Consider the following 20,562-nt stretch of genomic DNA (forward strand, 5'->3'; position numbering starts at 1 on the left):
ATAAGAATGTCTAAACAAAATTATTTTTTCTTTCCAGGAAACGGTATTTCTCAAAAAAATAAGTTCAGTCTGTAACTTGGATTAGTTTTCACAACTGAACGTGTCCAAAGTAACTACAGAATTTTGGAGCACCAATCTCAGCAAGCTTGAATCTCTAGCCATAAACACATGAAAGCCGCAGGAAGAGAAGTAGCTAGGGGAATGAAGAGCTGTCTAGACAAAATGCAAAATATGAACACCAAGAGATGCACTTCAGAAGTAAGACAGACAAGCAAAGTCCTGCAAAAATATTAGTAAAGAAATAAAAGATAAAGTGTAGGGGGTCTAGAGAAATATCTTTTGTAAGTAGGAAAAAAAATGTCTGTGCTTTATATGGTGGAAAAATTTCAGTGACTGAATGTAACCCTGGGATCCCTTAGTTCAAACGAGCAGAGGGCACATGAGATGCACAGTGTTTTACAGAGATCCTCTGGACTGGATACATGCATGATTGTTCACCAAAGGCTAGCATGTGAGGTCTCCACTGAGAGCCATTAGCCCACTGGTTGTCATAATCATTGCAAAATGTATGTAAAGATAATATTTAAAGAATTATGTATCTAAAATTAAGCTCTTAAGATCTTGGAGTTAAGACAGATAACCAGGCGGCGCTATACCTCGGAAGTTTTCCTTTCAAACAGAAGCTAACAGACATCTATCTCCTTGTCTGAACATTTGTGTATTGCAGGGGTCAGCAACCTTTCAGAAGTGGTGTGCCGAGTCTTCATTTATTCATTCTAATTTAAGGTTTCGCGTGCCAGAAATACATTTTAATGGTTTTTAGAAGGTCTCTCTCTATAAGTCTATATATTATATAACTAAACTAGTGTTGTATTGTAAAATAAACAAAGTTTTCAAAATGTTTAAGAAGCTTCATTTAAAATGAAATTAAAATGTTGATCTTATGCAGCTGGCCCGCTCAGGCCACTGCTGGTCTGGGGTTCTGTTCACCTAGGCCGGCAGCGGGCTGAGCGAGGCCTGCACCTGGGACCCCGGCTGGCAAGGGTCCGGCAGCCAGAACCCCAGACCACCAGTAGGCCATGCGGGGCCGGCAGCTGGGACCCAGAGGGCTGGGGGCAGAGGGCTCGAGTCAGGGCTGGGAGCTGAGTACGTGGTGGGGTGCAGGTGTCAGGGTAGAGGGGAGCCTGGGTATGTGTGGGGGTTCCAGAGTCAGGGCTAAAGTTGTTGGGGAGTGGGGAGAAATGGAGTCAAGCAGAGGGCTGGGTGTGTCTGAGGGAGGTACAGGGCTCAGGCAGGGGTCTGAGGTGTGTGTGGGCAGAGGGCAGTGTTGGCGGGGGGGGACTCAGGGCAGAGGGCTGGGTGACTGTCCCCCTAAGAACTCTCAACCCCCCTGCTCCTTGTCTCCTGACTACCCCCTCCTGGAACCCCTGCCCCCAACTACCCCCCAGGACACCACCTCCTATCTAAGCCTCCCTGTTCCTTGTCCCCGGACTGGACCCTACCCCCTACCTATCCCGTGACTGCCCTGACCCTCATCCACACCCATATCCCCGCCAGACCCCCGGGACTCCCATGCCCCATCCAACTGCTCCCTGACAGGACTCCCAGAACTCCCAACTCATCCACCCCCGCCCCCGATCCCTGTCTGCCCCAACCCCTCTCCACACCCCTGCTTCCTGACAGGACTCCCAGAACTCCCAACTCATCCAACCCCCGCAATTCCTTGTCCCCTGACCACCCCCTCCAGAGACCCCCATCCTAACTGCCCCCCTCCAAGACCTGCCTTGCTCCCAATCCCGACTGCCCTGATCCCTATCCACCCCCCCACCCCCTGACAGACCCTGGGACTCCCATGCCCCATCCAACTCCCCCTGCTCCCTGAGTGCCCCCTACAGAGACCCCCGCCCCTAACCACCCACCCCCTCATCCAACCCACCCTGTCCCCTGACTGCCTCTACCCCTTATTCAAAACCCTCAGCCCTGGGCCCTTTACCTTGAAGCTCCACACAGAGCCAGACACGCTGCCCCACGGGAGAGCACAGCCCCACCCCTCAGAGCGCTGTGCGCGGGGGCGGCAGAGCTCCGGTTGAGCGGGAAGCGTGTCTGCCTCCCCATGGAGCCAAACGCTGCCCCGCGGGAGTGCGCAGCCCGGACCCCCAGAGAGCTGCGCACGGCGGCAGGGCTCCAGGGAAGGGGAGAAGGTGGGAGAGGGGCCAGCAGCTTGCTGCGCTTGGCCCGGCGCTCTGGCCCGGGAGCGCAGACCCCATGGCTTGCCGTGACGGGAGAGTGGGGCCATTTGCCACCCCGTGCACAGGGCTATGCTTCTGCTCCCTGCCCCTGAGGAGAGAGCAGAGGATAGCAGGCCGGGCTGGGCAGGATTTTTTAAAGGCATGCTGGACTATCAGCAGCCTCCAGCGTGCCATTAAAAATTGGCTCGCATGCCGTCTTTGGCACACGTGCCATAGGTTGCTGATCCCTGGTGTATTGTATGCCTCCCAATGCATGCCTATTGATTTACTAAACCACAGGTAAAAGATGAGATTATAAAACCTACAAGAGAGGAAATCTACAGGAATAAGAAAACAACAGAGTGGGTATCTTGTCTATGAATAAAGATAAAGGAGTGTTCTGCTATATTTTGAAGTGAAAAGCAACAAACAGAATCCCTCACCAAGGGAGGCAAATTGACAGCATGCTTGTGTCTCATGAAAGAAGGGTCACAGCTAACTTGGCTGTAAAGTGCTGCAAGGATCTGGGGTGAGCAATTGTCATAAATGGATAGGTAGGTAAGGGTTAAGTTTCTTTTACCTGAAAAGGGTAACCGAACACCTGACCAGAGGACCAATCAGAGAACTGGATTGTTTAAAGTCAGGGGCGGGAATTTGGATACTCGGGGTCTTTGTTGTTTTCTTAGCTATGAGGAAACAAGTCTTCTTCTAATTCTCTCCTAATACTTCTTCTAAACATCTGTAAGTACCCAGGAACCGCAAAGTAATTCAGCTATGATGGTCTTTGGGGTGTATTTACCTGTATGTTAATTTGTTGTGCTGGTTTAATTGGGCTATCTTTTAAATCAGACTGTTTCTTTATATTTTCTTATAAGCAAGAGCCTGTATGGAGTTTCTTAATGCAAGATGATTGTTTTATATTTTCTTTCTTTTTTTCTATAAAGTTTTCTTGTTAAACCTTGTGAAAGTTCTTTTCCTAGGGAGGCAAAGGGAAAAGCCAGGCTGTGAGCTATTTTCCTATTTGGGTCCAGGGAAAGAGCAGACTACGGGGAAAGAGACGAAGAATTCTCTCTGTTCTCTGGTGGTTACAGTTTTTCCCTCGTTCCTGGAGCAAGGGGGGTGGCAGAGCCCAGCTGTGGGTATTTTGCATCTCCATTGTCCTGAGGGAAGCAGAAAAGCTGGTTTCTTGGGTCACACAGGTTAGCCGCGAGGCAAGCCTGATAAGGAGGGGGAAGGGGTTATTTTCCCTGCTTTTAGCATCCAAGGGATTGGGAATCTGGGTGTCCCACCAAGGGAGGGTTGGGGACACCAGAGGGAGGAAAGGGGGGATCAGGCCCCATAGATTAATTCCTGATCTGGTGGCAGCGAGAATATCCAAGCTGGTAGTGAGCTTGGGGGAGTTTCAGGTAAGCCCCCAAACTTTGGACGCAAAAGTCTAGGTTTGGGACAGGACCAGACTGGTGGACACTAAAGTCCAGGTCTGGGACTGGACGGCTAGATTACCACAGCAATACTCTACAAAACATGAGAATACATTGTTAATTAAGTCTAGACTCTAGAATGCATGTTATGATTTTATTTTATATGTACCTATTTGTTTCCTATACTACTTCTTGCTACTACTACCACTTGAATCTCCACACTTTATTAAACTAATATTTGATTTCACTATAAACATATCTAAGGGCAGTGTGTCAAGTGAAGCAGTGATCTGAGATAGAACTGGTAAGCTGGGATGTACTGTTTCTTTGGAAACAGCAAATCTGTGACTATTGAGTGCGTTCAGTAGACCAGAATCTGAATGCTCCAGGGAGACACTTGGGAGGGCTTGAGAGTTTGAAGTGTGCCAATCGCTAACCTGCAAAATGACAGCACAGCCTGCAAGGCCTAGACGGGAATGTTTGTGTTACCCGTGGCTAGTGGAGTTGGGATCTGACCAACAGCAGGCATAGTCAAAGCTTCTTCATGCTAAGGCCAGGTAGTAGTGAAGCACCTCACAGGCCTGGGTACCTCCAGGAATCCTCACATTGAAACAAGAACAAGAACAAGTCGGCTGAACAGAAGTTCAGATGTTTTCAAGTGTGATATAAGCAACAACCATCAAATTAGAGATGGACCTTGTACACTTGGAGATATATCTACATCTTAATACTAGAGCTTTATCAGGGCTCTAGAAGATGGAGGGGGGAAAAGAAAATCAAAACAAGCATGTCCTTTTTCTGCCGCTTTGTCCCTAAGTGAATGTAATCACAATTTGTATTACAGAAGTGTCTTGAGGTGCCCCAAACATCACAGGGTGCGAGTGTTCTAGGTAATATAAATGCACTTAAGAGACAGTCCTTGCTCCAAAAAACATACAATCTAAAGGCAGACAAATGGTCTAAGAAAGGAAGTAATATTACCCCATTTTACAGATGGGGAGCTGAGGCACAGAAAGATTAAGTGACTTGTCCAAGGGTAGAGCTGGGAATTGAACCAAGGTCTCCTGAGTCAGTGCCACAAGCAAAAGACTATTCTTTTTTTTCAACATTTGGAGTACACTTATGGAAATAAACTCAACATCTTTTCATAAAAGCAAAACCAGAAATAAAAGACAAAAAAAAAAAAAGAAAGAAAAAGAAACCCTATAAAACAAATCCAAAAATTTTGTTTACTTCCTTGTTTGCTCACCTTTGTCTTCAATGGCATCAGTATAGATCTTGAAGATGATGATCTTGGTGAGGTTTTCAAGAGCCTAAGTGACTCAGGCACCTACATCCCATTTTTAAAAGTAGCTTATGCACTTAGCAGCCTAAGTCTCATTGAAAGTCATCCATTTTGGGGGTAGAAAAAGAAATCTGTGATGTACTAAAAATATAGGAACATAATTATACCTCCCTAGTGTGACATATACATAATGGTCTTGCAAATAATGCATACATATCATACAGACAGTTATAAATGTACATAAGCATATATAATAAAAATACTGAATAAAAACTCACACATTGAGTTCACTATAAACGGCATTCTGAAGCCTCTTTTCCCATCCTGTTTAAATAAAAAAAGAGAAAGAAATTGGCAATCATTTCATAAACAAGTAAACCTTTAAATATCGGAAGTATGACTCAAGGGAATCTTTCAGATTCACTAAAGTTTGTGGTCTTCAATTCAATTTCACATCTACCTAAGTTCTCTCTCTTTCAGACTCTTCCTAAAAGGCACAGGAGGCAAGAAGTAACTACACTAATGTAAGGTTAATAAACAAAAGGCCAAAGTTAAAAAGTCGCATGTGCTCCCTTATCTCTGCCCCTCGTTCAATGCTTTACAATAGCGTCTTCAGTTATAGAATCACACTTATTCTCATATAATATCATATACATTTTTAAATGCAACCTTAGATACAATATAATACTTGTTTAATATGTTGATTATTGTATTCTTCAGGGCAAATGAACTCAAGCTCTTAGCACGTGTAGGAGACAATTTTCAGATTCAGAAAGTCGACGTAACAACTAAGTGGTCATCCATTCTGGATCTGGTGTTGACCAACATAGATGAATTAGTTGCAAACACAAAGGTGGTTGAGAACTTGGGAGGAAGTGATCATGATCTGATAGAATTCAAGATCCTAAGGAAAGGAGGACATGAAAACAGCAAAACAAGAACACTGGACTTCAAAAAGGTAGATTTCAATCAGCTCAGAGAAATAGCATGCAAGGTCTCATGGAAAGACCAATTTGGAAGAAAAGGAGTTGAAGGGGACTGGCAGTTCCTAAAACATGTAATACTAGTGGCTCAATATCAATCTATTCCAATGCAGGGGAAAGAAAAGAAGAGCCATATGAGGCCAGTGCAGCTGCAAAGGAGCTTTTTAGCTATCTAAAAAGTTAAAGGGATACATACAGGAAATGTACCCGGAATAGTAGTAAAAAAATCAGGAGAGCTAAGGCAAAGACTGACAGCTGGCAAACAATGTTAGAGACAACAAGAAGGCGGTCCTCAAATATGTCAGACAAAACAAAGATCAGACTGGTGCGAGCCCACTGCTCAATGGAGAAGGTGAGCTGGTTTCAGAAGACAACAGGAAGGCAGAGCTGCTCACTGCCTACTTTGCTTCAATCTTCACACAAAAAGTAAGTGACTGGACAACAAGACAAGTTATCACAGACAATAAAGGGGAAGGGATGCAGATCGAGATAAGTAAAGAACATGTCAGAGATCTTCTGAATTAATTCAAGTCAGTGGGGCCTGATGCTGTTCACCCCAGGATGCTGGAAGAATTAGCTGAAGAAATCTCAGAGCTGCTGTGTCACACGGCAAGTGTGCCACATCCCCTCTTGGGGCGGGGTGAGGGTAATTACTTCCCGCGGCCGCATCTTTACTATCACCCCTTATCTTGGGATAGCGTGGCCTTGTCTTGGCGTAGTGGTAAAAGTCAATATGGCTACTCTCTCTCTCAGGCTTGTATGGCCTGATGGCCAGGGTCAGGATGACAGCCCCTTCCCCCAGGTCCCCCTACCTGGCCGCTCCCTTCTTGCTCCCTTCTTGCCCTGAGGTGATGGTCCATTTTCCTGATCGGCCGCCAGGCCAAACAGCCCTACTGAAGAGGGCCCTTATACTGACTCTGGCCATTGGGCCACAAAGCCCTCAGACAGGGCAGCTATACAGACTCTGGTTACTAGGCCACACAGCACTGCTGAACAGGGCAGCCTACCAACTCTGATTGCTAAGCCACACGGCCCTACGGAAGCAGGGCCGGCTCTAGCAATTTCGCCGCCCCAAGCAGGGCGGCACGCTGCGGGGGGTGCTCTGCCGCTCGCCAGTCCCGCGGCTCTGGTGGACCTTCCGCAGGCTTCCCTGCAGGGGGTCCGGTGGTCCCGCAGCTCCAGTGGACCTCCTGCAGGAATGCCTGCGGATGCTCCACCTGAGCCACGGGACCAGCGGACCCTCCGCAGGGACGCCTGCAGGAGGTCCACTGGAGCCGCCTGCCGCCCTCCAGGCAACAGGCAGAGCGCCCCTCGCGGCACTTGGCGTGCTGTGGCCAGGAGCCGGCCCTGCACGAAAGTGGACAGTTATCCTGACTCTGGCCATTGGAGCACGCAGTCCTGAGAGGGGACAACCCTACTGATTCTTGCCACCAGGCCACACGGTCTTGCTGAGACAGGAGGCCACACTGACTCTGACCACTAGGCCATACACCCTGGCCAAACTGGGTAACCATACTGGCTTGAATTAATTCAGAAGATTTCTAACATGTACAAATACAGAGTGCAGGATAACTGCCTTGGCAGCAACACTGCTGAGAAGGATCTGGGAGTTGTGGTGGATCACAACTTCAACATGAGTCAGCAATGTGATGCTCTTGCAAAAAAACCAAATGCAATTTTGGGTTGCATTAACAGAGGCATAGCATGCAAGCCATGGGAGGTGATAGTAGCGCTCTACTCAGCGCTGGTTAAGCCTCAGCCAGAGTATTGTGTCCAGTTTAGGTCACCAGTGTATAGACAGGATGTAGAGAAACTAGAAAGGATCCAGAAACAAGCAACAAAGATGATAAAAGGGATGGAATGCAAGCCACATGAGTAAAGGCAGAAGAAACTGGATATGTTTAAAAAAGATGCCATAAAAAAAGATGGAGAGAAGTTGTTCTCTCTTGCCACAGAGAGCAGGATAAAGGCCTATAAATGCCTAAATGTCACTCCATTTTCAAAAGTGAGTTAGGTGCCTAAGTCACTTTAGGCACTTTTGAAAAATTTATATCTAGACTTCAAAAATGGTAAGATCCCTTCTCTATAAGGTATGTATTTAAATATTATTGAATATGCAAGGATTTTTTCCTTTTGCAGTCAGACTTCTGAAAAGTATTATAGAATGTCAAGTTGTTTCTTACAGAAATTATCAGGCATTGTGCATATTAACAGTGTATATTACCTTTTCTTATGTGAACTATTTTATATTTTATGAAATTATCCTTAAATCTTAATAAAGTTCAGATATTACTTTCTCCAATTAGTGAATGTATTTTTGAAAAAATATTGTTAAAGGGTTTCTTTAAATGTATTTAGAGGTACAAAATCTCAATAAGTCACTCCATGATTTAGTAGTGTTACAGAATTTAAACTACAAAACATTCAAAAATTAAATTCCACAGCACGGGCTTCCCATCCGGCTTTAGTAAATGAATAAGTTTAATAACTACATTTAATAAGTTCCCCACCAACATTTTTATTTACGACTATTATCTACTGAATCCCTACAACAGTGCCTTACATAACACAAAACAGACACAGTGCCTGCCTTGCAGAATTTACAATGTACTTCAGCAAGGTACTTAAGCATGTGGCTAACTTCAGTGGGACTACTTACATGCTTAAAATTCACCATATGCTTAAGTTCCTTGCTGAATCAGAGACTAGAATCCCAATGTCTTACACATGCTGGATGTCTTAACGACTTCAGTGGGACTCCACTCAGACATAACACTCTGCCCCTGCTGATGATCCCTTTGCAGTATCAGAACCTAAATGACCTGACATGGCAAGCAAAGACATGGCATGACAAATGTAGACAAATACTGAGGGTAAGGTAGTGTAACAGAAGTTACAGACACAAGTTTATAAGGTTCTTCAATGTATGACATAATGATCCTTTTCTTCTCCCCCCATGCACATCCAAAGACGTTAATAAAACCACATCAGTGTTTTTTACAGACTTTACGATTGGAAAGTAGTGATATGAGGTTGCATCTGCACAGCTTTAATTTTGGCCATTTCTTCACTGGAGTAATTAATCATGCTGTCTTAACATGAGAAACAAAAATAAGACATTTAATTTTTGTTTTTAAAAGAAGGTAGTATGAGCATTAGTCTACAATGCTTCCAAGCTCTGCTGGTTTGAATTTTTTTTCATAGAGCATGTAAATTCAGGAACCTGGAATTACAGAATATTATGTCTATATTTATTCACAGAAGTGTTTATACTTCTATAGATTCATCAACTGAATTGAATGAACTATTACAAACCTGAGGTCTTCAGAAATTCCTTAATATCTTCCTTTAGTGATTCAAGTTTAATTTCTGGTTTGTGTAGACTACCCTAATAAATAAAAATAAATAAAAGCAGACAGGAGAGTAAGCTTTTTATTTTTAATTATGACATTAGAAACATTCTTAGGACTACACAGGTAGAAGTAATGTACACAAGAAGAATGAGTTTCAACTGTTGTGGAAACCATGATCTTAAATTTTCTGAGTTCAGGGCATATGGAATCTCAGCCATGAAATTGCATTTGGAAGATAATAATGGGAGAGTCTGTCAAACAAAGATGTGACACATGGGAACTGTGAGTTGTAGACTTGGATATCGTAAAAGAGATAGGAGCATAAAAAGATGCAAGAACATTAAAGCACAGGGGGGAGATAGATTTTTTTTTTTTTGGCTCCAGAGGAACTGAAATAGCTTATTATAAAAATTCCCACAGCAACTCCATAATATAGCTCCCTTAAAAGAAAAAAAGCCAGAGTTTGAGTAAGATTTGTCCAGACTAAACAAATCCTTTAGGGGCTGGAGCAAACCACTACCAAACTTCCAGGCTAAACTCAAGCCTGGTCTACACACAAAGTTGTACCTGTACAACTAATGGTGTAATTTTATATCAATATAATTAAACCAATGCAACTTTTTGTGAGGATTCTCTTTTATATCACAGTTTAAACTTGACATATTGATATAACTGGAACCTATAAATTTGGTGCTGGCTAAACTGATATAAGCAGTTTTAAATTAATATAAAGGAGTCCAAAACAAAAGTTGCATTGGTTTAAATAAATCAATTTAAGTTACACCATTACAACGTGATGTAGACAGAACTTCGATCTTAAAGATGAAACAAGCCCCTACTTGAGCCAGTCTAACTTCAGTCCCAACCTAAGCCCCCAAAAGCTAGAGCTGGCTTCTATCTAAATGAAGTTTACAAACACAGGTGGATTACTGCATGGGCTGACAGGGCCCAGGGCTAAAACTAATTTGGGAGCCCTGCAGAAGTGCCAGAACTCTGGCCCCGACCCCTGCTTCTCCTCTCACTCCTCCCTTCCCCTCAGCCCTGCTCCTCCTATTCCCTGAGGCCCCGCCCCTAGCCCAGCTGGAAGACAAAGCTTGAGGTAGGGTAAGCCTATTCCCTCTGCCCCCACACAGAGCTGGCCAAGCTACTGGCCCTGCCCCACACAAAGCTGGTCCAAGAGGGGCCCCCTCCCCCTATACAGTGCAGAGCTGACCCAATCCTCTCTCATTTCCCACCCTACACAGGGCTGGACCAAGCCCCACCACTCACCCCCCAGACCCTTTTTGGCAAAATTGAGCATTTATCCCATTTGCTCTTGCCAGCTGGCAACAACAAACAGGACAAAGGCCCAGTTTTGCCAAAAAAGTCAGAACATCTGAGGCCAAAATGGGACACATGATCACTCTAGGCCGGGGTCCCCAAACTTTTTTGGGTGTGCCCTCTCTGACCCAGGTCCACACCTCTCCCCCGGGAGCCAGGGCCAGGAATGGTGCCGGATTTGGGGGCCTGGAGCAGCAGTTAGGGGCCAGGAGCGGGGCCGTGACTGCAGCTGGGAGCAAAGCCACAGCTGGGGCTACGGGCAGGGCAGAGCTGGGCCCCACAGTACCCCTGAACATTGCCCTGTGCCCCCTAGGGTGACATGCCCCACAGTTTGGGGACTACTCCCCTAGGCTGTGGTAAGAGCCACCCAGGGAGCCTGGGTAACTGTGAGGAGCCCCAGACCCTCCACCTGCTGTGGGTAGGTGGTTATGGTGTGCTAGGGGCTGCTCTCGGACATGTCCCTACCCTCAGGACACACCACCCAGGGCAGGTGGAGGGTCCAGGGCTCCCCACAGTGACCAGGAATTTCTGGGCAGCTCTTACCACAGCCCAGCTTCCAGCCAGGAAGCAGGCAGGGCCTTGGAGGGCCCTAATGTTCTTTGTACCTAGAGCCCGAGTAAATCTTAGTCTGCCTCTGTTTACAAACTAACAATCTTCCAAGACCGAGGAAACTTTACAATGTGTTAGCTCCAGCCCTAGTAGGATCTATCTAATCACCGCTGCATCTGAGTTTCTCAGTTGGAAGCAAACACTCTTGTGCAGTTTTCCCAATGTAAATGTATTAGTTCAGTGGAAAGGAGAAACCAGCCCTAAAGACATACAGACACTCCCCGACTTACGCAAGCATTCCGTTCCATAACACCTTGTGTAACTTGAATTTTGCACAAGTCAGAAACATATACCCAACGATGACACACAAAAACACAAGCCCAAAACAAAAACAAAAACCTCCTATTTCTAGCTTACGGAACTTTTTCTCTAAGTACGGATTTGCGTAAATTGGGTTTGTGTAACACGGGGGGGGGGGGGGGGGTCTGTACCCTGCAGCTGGTTTGGTTTGTACCTTAAATACCAAGGGAAATGTGAAAGTAAACTAGTTCCAATTACCTACTAAGGTCTTGTACCAATCAATCCCCCACTCCCTGTACCAGTCAATTTTTTTGCAGTAGATATCTTCTTCTATACATAATGGAATGATTTCACTCCGTGGCTATTTGGATGTATATTTAATTATATGTATTATTTAACTGGAATAGCTATATACATTTAGAACACTTGTAATCTTAAATGCACATAAAACTTAAACATTACTTTAATTTACTTGAGGTTACTTTAATAGGAAATACATGGACCAATAAAATAAGGAATATGAAGTACAAAACATTTCTTAATCTTAATCTTACTTTGAATTAGTATTAAATTTGAATCTCAAAGCACAATTTGACAATTAATACAATAGTGACAATTACTAATTACTGGAAGAACAAATTCTGAATAACATCAAAAATTTTCCATTCTGAGTAATATTGTGTACTAGATTCATTTATTAGTTCTTCAGTGATATGGGGGCAGGGAGGTCTTTCGTTTTCTTAAATTTTCATTTCTGTCCCTTAGCAAAGCCTTAGGACTGTTCAGCATACTATGGTTTGAAGTATATACACACTTCATCCTAATAGCTCACAATTTTTTAGTCCTGGGATCAACCTGCTTCTGTGTTTCAGGAGTGGATATCATACTCTCCTCACTCACAACCTTTTTCAGCTGTATATTCAACTGCTTTGACTATATAAAGTAATAATGTGTTGACCATTTAATAGTTCTACACACTGTCTAAATATTTTCAGACTTCCATTTAAAGTCTTTTCTTCTTAGATAAGTGCCATGACTTTTGTATATGTTTATTACTGTTCATCTGGCTAGTTTCACCCAAGTGCCAAATGTTTTAGCTTTAATTGCTGATATCTCCCTAAACATAACACTCTCTCAAAATGGTCATAAGAAAATGTTCACAGTTTTGCTTGCTAGGTAATTTATACTGTATTACTAAAACCCAAAGAAGTCCAAGTGCTAATTTTAGTTGGATTTTAATTTATACTCCCTTTTCAGAAAAAAAGTTATGAACATGTTTGAACAAATTTTAGAGTATAGAAACCTGACTGACATTGACACCAATAGCCCTGTTTACATTTGGGCATTTCTACATTAAATTATGTTTGATAGCTAGGGAACAGTATAGTGGTAAAGTGAAGCACTGTTCATATACAAGTACAAATAATATAGCAATTGAAAAGGAAAATAATTGAGAGCAAGTAACAATTAGTCTCCGCTTTTAGGCAGAAGTAGGTAATTTTAAATTTGCTGGATAGGTTTTGTAAATTATAATATTTGCAGTTTTAACCAACTTCCTAGGTTTCATTTGAAGATACAAATTTGCTACAAATAAGATACACATCTGCAAGGTAATTCATGTGTACCTACATTACTAATAAAGATCTTCTGTGAATCAAACTTAAGTTGTTTCTGAACTCCTTAATCTGTTTCATGTATTCATAACTATATTCAATTTAAGATTCTTCATACTGCAAATGTCACTGCTGAACATATAGAAAAGAAGATTATAATCTCTATTAATATGAGAACAGGTCAGTAAGTTCTCTCTTAAATATGATATATGAAAAGAAATTTATTAACTATAATGAATCACACACCTACTATTGTTTGATATATTTTGGTATATAATGTTGCATATTACAGAGCTGATCACTTTCTAAATGTGAACTTTCATATCAGCAAAGTTCTGTATCAATAATTCTTTTAGTACCGAAGAAAAGATCAAAATACTTTCCTTGATTATCTGATCTCACAGTCTGTCCACCCTAGCTAAGCTACTACAATGTCCATCTGCCCTTCCTTTAGCCACACCCATCCAGGTAGTGTCAATATCTTGACACTTACTCCTCCAAAACTTTCCCAGAAACAGACATCACTCTCTATCAACACCACTAATACTCTTGTCCAGGCCCTTATTTCCCATCTTAATTATGCAACCTTCTTCTTTGACCTTCCTGACACCCACCTTAGGTGGATCAAAAAGCTGCTGATAAGGTTATCTTCCTGGGCAGCCATTCCAATCATGTCACCCTCTTCCCCTTCTTTAATTACCTCAAATGGCTCCCCTTTCACAACCATATCAGATATACCTTCTTATCCACACTTTAAGAACCCTTTTGATCCTTTCTATCTTATCTGCCTTCTCCATTGGCCAACCTCTATCACCCAGAAGTCCGCTTCTTCTACAAGCACCTTCACATATTCATATTTGATGCTGATTCTTAGACATGAAACTCCCTCTCATAACTTATCTATAAAGCCACAACCCTGTCTTCTTACAAATCCCTCCTCGAGACCCACTTCTGCTGAGATACCAACAATAAATTGCAATCTGAAAATGGTCATGCAGGTGGCAATAGTGATTACTGATATCATGAATATCACATATGTTTATGTTTTTAAAAAATTACTCTGCTTCAGTTTTCATCTCTTCTTTTACTCTACTTCTCCCCATTGTATATCTAACGTCTGGATAGGGTTTTTCTACATGTCAGAAGGACAGTTTATGAATCTTCTGCCCCAATAAAATGCTGGGGCCTATTTTTTTTAAATTATCTATCAGTCCATCCAGCCAGATATTTTTATGGTTACAGTAGGTTCTGAGTGACTCACAATCATTAACAGATTTTTATGAGAGCTCAATGGAGGTGGAAATTCCATTTCACAAAAATTTACAAGATTTCAATATTTGGCTTCATTTCAAATCAGAATGAAACCAGAAAATGTCATAATTTTCCACAAAAGAAAAGTCTGACAAATTATTTCAGATCAAAACATTTAATTTTGACTTTATTATAATATAATACAAAAATGCAAAAGTCATTTCAAAATGAAATTTCAAAACATTTCATTCCAAAAATGTCAAAACAGGGAACTTTTTTCCCCCCCAAATTTTTTGCAAACTCGACACAATGTCACAAAGTATTTGATTTCAATGGAACTGTATTTTTCAGTGGATTAAGACCCTTGTCAAAAGACAACAGAAGCAAGTGTGTCTGTCCCCTGTCTATTCAATAGTCCATTGGTTGGGGCATTTACCTGGGATGTGGGAGACCCCAATCTGAATCTCTGCTCTGCTCTGCCTAATTTGGAGCACTGACTTAAAGCCATGTCTCTCAAATCACAAGTGAGTGCCCTAATCCCCAGAATATAGGGTCGGTCGGTCTCTCTCTCTCTCTAATCCAATGAATATTTGATTTATTTATATACAGTGGAACAGTTCTAACAGAAGAGATTGAGAGAGACCCACTCCATTACAGCCAATAGACTGGTGGTCAGGCACTCATTAGAGATGTGGGAAACCTGTGTTCACATCCCTGCTCCAAATCAGGTAGAGCACGGATTTGAATATGGGTCTCCCACATTCCAAGTGAATACCCTGACCACTGGGCTATTGGCTATAGTGTGTGTGGGGGGAAGATGTCTACCTCTCATTTGTTGTGAAGAGGCTGACCTGGCTTAGGCACTTAACTCCAGGAAAATCTGTAGTAGTGCTCTCCAGTCTTTCAGTCAGGCATCTAAGCCTCTTTGAGGATCTGAGCCTTTAGCCTTGTCCCTTTCCTTTGCATTTCACTTGTGGCTGACACAGGCAGCTGCTTGCTCAGTTTGCTGGCTTCTGAGAATCCCTTTCTTAAGTGTCTAACTCTCCCCATGCACTGTATGGGAAGGCTGGGTACCAAACTGTGGGCTATGAATTCCAGGGGGCAGGAGGAGCACTTAAGAGTTCATTTAAGTCCCCTGTGTGAATCAAGTCTTTGGTTCCTACCTTCTAGTTACTATGGCTCAGAGGTATATTCAAACCTTTTTAATACTCTTGGGTTAGAGCTAATCTGCCATCAGAGTGAATTATCAAAGATAACGGAGTTTTTATGCAGGGTTCTAGCATCTCACATCAACTTGATGCCAAAGAATCCTGTAAAATAAGTTACTGTTTCCACTATGTGCTTGACAACTTAATTATCCTAAATACTGTAAGTAACGTATCACACATGAAAATTTAAGAAATAAAGGAGAAGTCTTGTCTCTTCTTTACAATCCCCTTTTCCTTCTTGTACCCAAAAACATAAACAACTGGTATCTCTACTCAGCATCCAAAGACTCAACATTCATAACCATCATTCATAAGAATCCCAGTTTATTCAGAAGTTCTGTAAGCTGACAACAGAAATTGTTCTTTTTGAGCTCTGCCTGCTAGAACTAAAAAAGCATTAATGAGTATAGCAAGAATTTTGTTGTTTTTTTAAGTATTAGTTCTCCAATGTTTTAATTAGGCTCGGTAAATATCACAAACTTTAAAAAACCCTGGACACTCATTTTAAGGGGGCATTATGTGGACACACAAATCTTGACTTATATCCTGACATTTGTCAGATATTGGACATGCACACGCATATGCATACAAAATTTTGAAGAATGAATTTTGAGTGATTTGAGGGTTTACAATGTTATTTACAGAGCACTCTCAAAGTGATTTTTTATATTTTTTAAAAACAAATAAGAGCTAAAAGTAACTAAAAGTTAAGTTTTCTCTTGGAAGAATTTAGATCAGCAACAAAACAGAGTTTAATATCACTGAAATTTATCTAAAATTGGCTTCATGTAGAGAGGCTCAATTCTGCAGTTAGTACAGATTTATTTATACCACAACATTCAGGTCAGAAACAGAATGTAACTAACAAGCAGACCAGAACATAGCCCATGTTTCAGAGATAAATAGGAGTTAAGGTGTCTCACATAAGAATAGCAAGACTTTGTACACAATCTGCAGCTTCAAAGTTAGCCAATTTAATGGCCTGATCAGGCAGTAATTTGAGACTAACAATAACAAAATTCAACAAGTCACAAAAACAAAACAGAGAAGGCCTGGATCCCTCCCAAAAAAAAACCCATTACAACAAATCAGTACGAAGAAAACTTGAACATGGATCAGAGTTTTGGCAGAAAAGATAAAACAAGTGAGATCTATATTGTTTGCAAGCGGAGAATAATTGTGAGGTTCATAAATTAACTCGGAATCAAAGAGAATGCACATATTCCTGAAAAAACCCAGGATCCAAAGGTAACCTCTTAAAAAGCAAGAATAAATGAAGGAACAATAGCAATTAGGGCCAACTTCCTCAACTTTGTCAATATTCATTTAAACTATAAATTCCCTAAAAATGGCTAATCACATTTAGAAATGCTTTTGTAGGTACACATCAAATAATGTCAAGATCTAGCTGCTCTCTTCACCTTTACAAAGCTTCATACTACTCTATATCTCTCTACTCTCATCTCCTAAGTATCGCAAAATTTAAACTCTGGCCAATCTGCCTTCTTCTTGCTCTATTTATTCCAGTCATATAGAGAAGGTAAAGGAGACAATCTCCCTACTAATAATATATCAAGCTCCTTCCTTCTCCTTCTACAAACTTCTAAAATCCACCTGCTCTGTGAAGTTTTTAAGAGAGACTGGGCTGTGGCCATTATGTACTGTTCTGTTTGTACTGTTGATTTTCACTTATATATTTAGATTATAAATCTTCTTTTGTGTTTGGTAGTGATCTACATAGCACTTACAACATTATGTTCATTTACTTATCTATATAAACAAGAAAGCAGAAGATACAGATCTGGAACAGCAGACAAATTATATTTAACAATTGTATATAATTATGATGGATAATATAAATTTTTATTTTTAAGTTTTTTAATTTTTATCTATTTAAATTTAACAATTGTGGGAAATTAAGGAGGAGGCTAGACAATGGCTAGTCAGACAATAATTACTTAATGACAGTAAATGTTGAGATTCAAAAAGTTAAAAAGTTTTATAACTGTTAGTACACAAATTGTCAAAATCATATGTCAAAATATACAAAGTAAATATCATTAAATCAAATTCTAAAAAGTTTGCAAGCAGCATTTTTCTTACTTTGACAAAAAAAATTCCATTAAGGATAGCCAGTTTGTGTATGTACATTGAAATGGACATTTATCAATAAAAACTGAATCATTTCAAGACTATTTAATAACAATGAAAGTCAGGGACAGCACTAATAGATATAAAGAAAAATAATATACGGTCCAACGCAGAACCCAAACAATCTGTCGGAAGCCTACACTGACATAATAGTGAAATAGCATGATACCACACAGAACCCAAAACAATCTGAGAGCTATAAATTAAATCAATAGAGCACTGGATCATGGAAGTCAAAAGTGGACAGCCACAGAACATAGCCTTGTCTAATACAGGAATACCAACAAAAGTAAGGCAAGTAACCATGTGTTTTATCCACTAAAATATCATTTGTACAACATAAGGGACACTATCAATTTAAATATTGTCCAAATTTGCAAAACAAAAAACAAACAAACAAAAAAAAACACAAAAAACAAACCCAAGATTTTATAAAATGAAATACCAAAATAAATGTTTTCATGTTTTTAAAGTTTGAAACCCAGAAGTAAGAACCTGAAAATAAAACTGATAAAGTAGACAAAAGTTACGTTGACTTAATTTATTACCAAGCCAAGAGAAAGACATAAAGAAAAAAATACAGTAACAAAAACTGGAGTTTCAAAAGAAACTACGGAGAATAAGATCAGGCAAACAGACTGTCATCCACAAGAAAAAGTGGTTCCGGATGGAAATACATGAAGACAGAGTTTTAGGCCACAAATTGCTTTGCCTTTAAGAACACCTAAAAAACCTAAAAGTTGATGTAGAGTGCAGTGAGAAGAGTGGTGAGAACAAAGGATCACAATTATTACAGCATCATTTTCTGGTGCATATTTCATTTATTTTCCTTCCTTTTCACCAAATCCTTATGTGATTTGGAGGAGGGGAGGGAGTTAAAAAAAAAACGCATCCCAAATTGAGGATTAAAAAACGACCCAATTCATTTGGTGGAGCAATTTGAATGGAGCGAGACTTGAACCATATTATTAATATACACTGGGAAATCCTCCCCCCCGGAGGGTGCGGATATAAATACTGCCCGGACAGTTAAGCAGCGAGTCTCCTGGCCCTGCAAAAGAGTGAACGGTTTAGGGCAGGTCTGACTCCCTCTTCTCTGAACTGGCACTCGGTCCCTCCCCGCCCTGCGGCATCCGCCCCCCAGTGTCCGTGGAGGAAGGGAGGACAAGTAGCGGGATGGAGAGAGGGACAAGGAGAAAGGCCGGGGAGGGGGAAGCAGAAACGGAGACAGGTGCATGGAAGGAAGGACGAACGGGGATGGAGCGGGTCAGGCAGGCGGCGGGGGGAGGGGAGCCGCGGGCCGGGGACTGGGCTCACCCGGGCCTGCCGCTCCAGCTGGGAATGAAGGCTGGAGCCCTTCAGCCGCTGCACGATCTGCGCGATGGCCAAGGAGAGGCCGGTGTCCTCCTCCAGCATCATCCCAGCGCAGACCGGCGGGGTGCGTGCCCGGCGAGCGCTCTTCGCCGCCGTAGCGGGGCCGATTTCAGGGGGACACCCTCGCTCCGTTCTGCTACTTCACTGACGGCGTTACCAGGCAACTAAGGGAGCGGAAAGCGGCGCTGTGCTGCGGATTCCGTCTGAAAACTGGATCCCCCATAGCAGAGTTCCGGGCTCCGACCCTTCCCCAGCCTGTTCTGTAGTAGCCCAGGGAACGATAGACACAGGGTGACGTGAGTGCTGGCCCTGTCGATACCAAAGGCAAAACTAGCCTTTACTGCAAAAGTCCAGTATTTCACCCTCGGTCCCTGAGCAGGAGACTGGCTCCCAGCCCCACCTGCTGTCCAGAATAGGAGACACCCCGCACCCCCAGCACGGACCTCAGCATTCACTAGTGTCACCACCACCGTGTTCCACCTACAGAGCCAGTGCCCATGACAGGGCACTCTCCACCCCACCCGCACTGCCCTGCTGCCTCGCACACTGTTCCTATTGCCTTGTGTTACACTTTCCTGGGGCTGACCCCTACGAGCCTACTGCCTCACCATAGCATCCCATGGCAAAGCCATGACATGTCATCCCAGGGCTTTACATGCTATCCTGGGCTAGGACCACACTGTAATTAAAGCATTGGTGTGGTTAGAATTGGGAGACCTAGGCTGTACTCTTAGCTCTGCCACTGACTTTCTCTGAGTCTTTGGCAAGACATTTAGGCCTGGCATAAAAAATGAGATTGACCTAGCTATGGCACTCAGAGCTGTGAAAATATTTCTGCCCTGAGTGCCAGGTCTAGGAAGAATTATTCTGTCACTGTAGCTACAGCCTATTGCTGGAAAACCTCTACCATTTATATAGGAAGTGTCTATACTATAGCAGCATAGCTGCAGCTACGGTGACCTCTCACATATTCCTGGAATACGGGACTGTGACGTTGCACTCTATATGATTTTTTGAAAATATGGTAATGTAACTGGAATATGCTTCATGCAAAAGGTCTCTTGTAAGGTATCATTACCAAGCGTATAATCTACTGAGTGTGATCATCCTATTTGTATAAAGGTATCACTAGAAATATGAAATATAACTCTGAGGGCCCATTGTAATTATGCAAAGTGTAGGCCATTAATGGTGTTTGGAATCTTGATGACGCCAATTAACCAGGACAATTGTCTTCAGATGGCTCTGTTTTACTTGTAAGTCTCCCTGAATACATGTGTGCTGGCAAGTGGGTAATGAAGACTTACAGTAAGATGTGATCATGTCACTTGAACTGGACTCCATCTTTAACCTGGTGCTTTTCCATTGAAAAGGTGGGGGTGGGAACCCAGATGGACAAAAAATTCCAGCCTTATGCAAAAGATATATAAATGAGTGGAACAGAATAAAGGGGAGCCATTATGAGAAATCCTCTAGCTACCACCTGAGCTGGAACAAGGGCTGTACCTGGGGAATGGACTGTGTCC

At 42.4% G+C, this 20,562-nt stretch overlaps 1 protein-coding gene across 6 annotated transcripts in view; it reads right to left on the reverse strand.

Moving 5' to 3' along the window:
- Positions 1-19,190, reverse strand: part of TBC1D19 (TBC1 domain family member 19) — a 91,921-nt gene extending 72,731 nt beyond the window's left edge. For 5 of the 6 annotated variants that reach the window (XR_004377320.2, XR_012655983.1, XR_004377318.2 and 2 more), the window contains exons 1-3: positions 18,980-19,190; positions 9,233-9,305; positions 5,213-5,258 (exon numbers count right to left, since the gene is read on the reverse strand). Coding sequence is in view for 2 of the 6 variants with exons in the window: in XM_032806614.2 (XP_032662505.1) it covers positions 5,213-5,258; positions 9,233-9,305; positions 18,980-19,081 (221 nt within the window). In the remaining 4 variants the exon portion in view is untranslated. Of the gene's footprint in view, positions 1-4,898; positions 5,133-5,212; positions 5,259-9,232; positions 9,306-18,979 lie in introns of those variants that run through there. The other variant, XM_032806616.2, reaches the window with a different exon arrangement.
- Positions 19,191-20,562: the final 1,372 nt, after the last annotated feature.

This window comes from Chelonoidis abingdonii, chromosome 5 (assembly GCF_003597395.2).
Source record: "Chelonoidis abingdonii isolate Lonesome George chromosome 5, CheloAbing_2.0, whole genome shotgun sequence".
In the NCBI taxonomy this organism is placed as follows: Eukaryota; Metazoa; Chordata; order Testudines; family Testudinidae; genus Chelonoidis; species Chelonoidis abingdonii.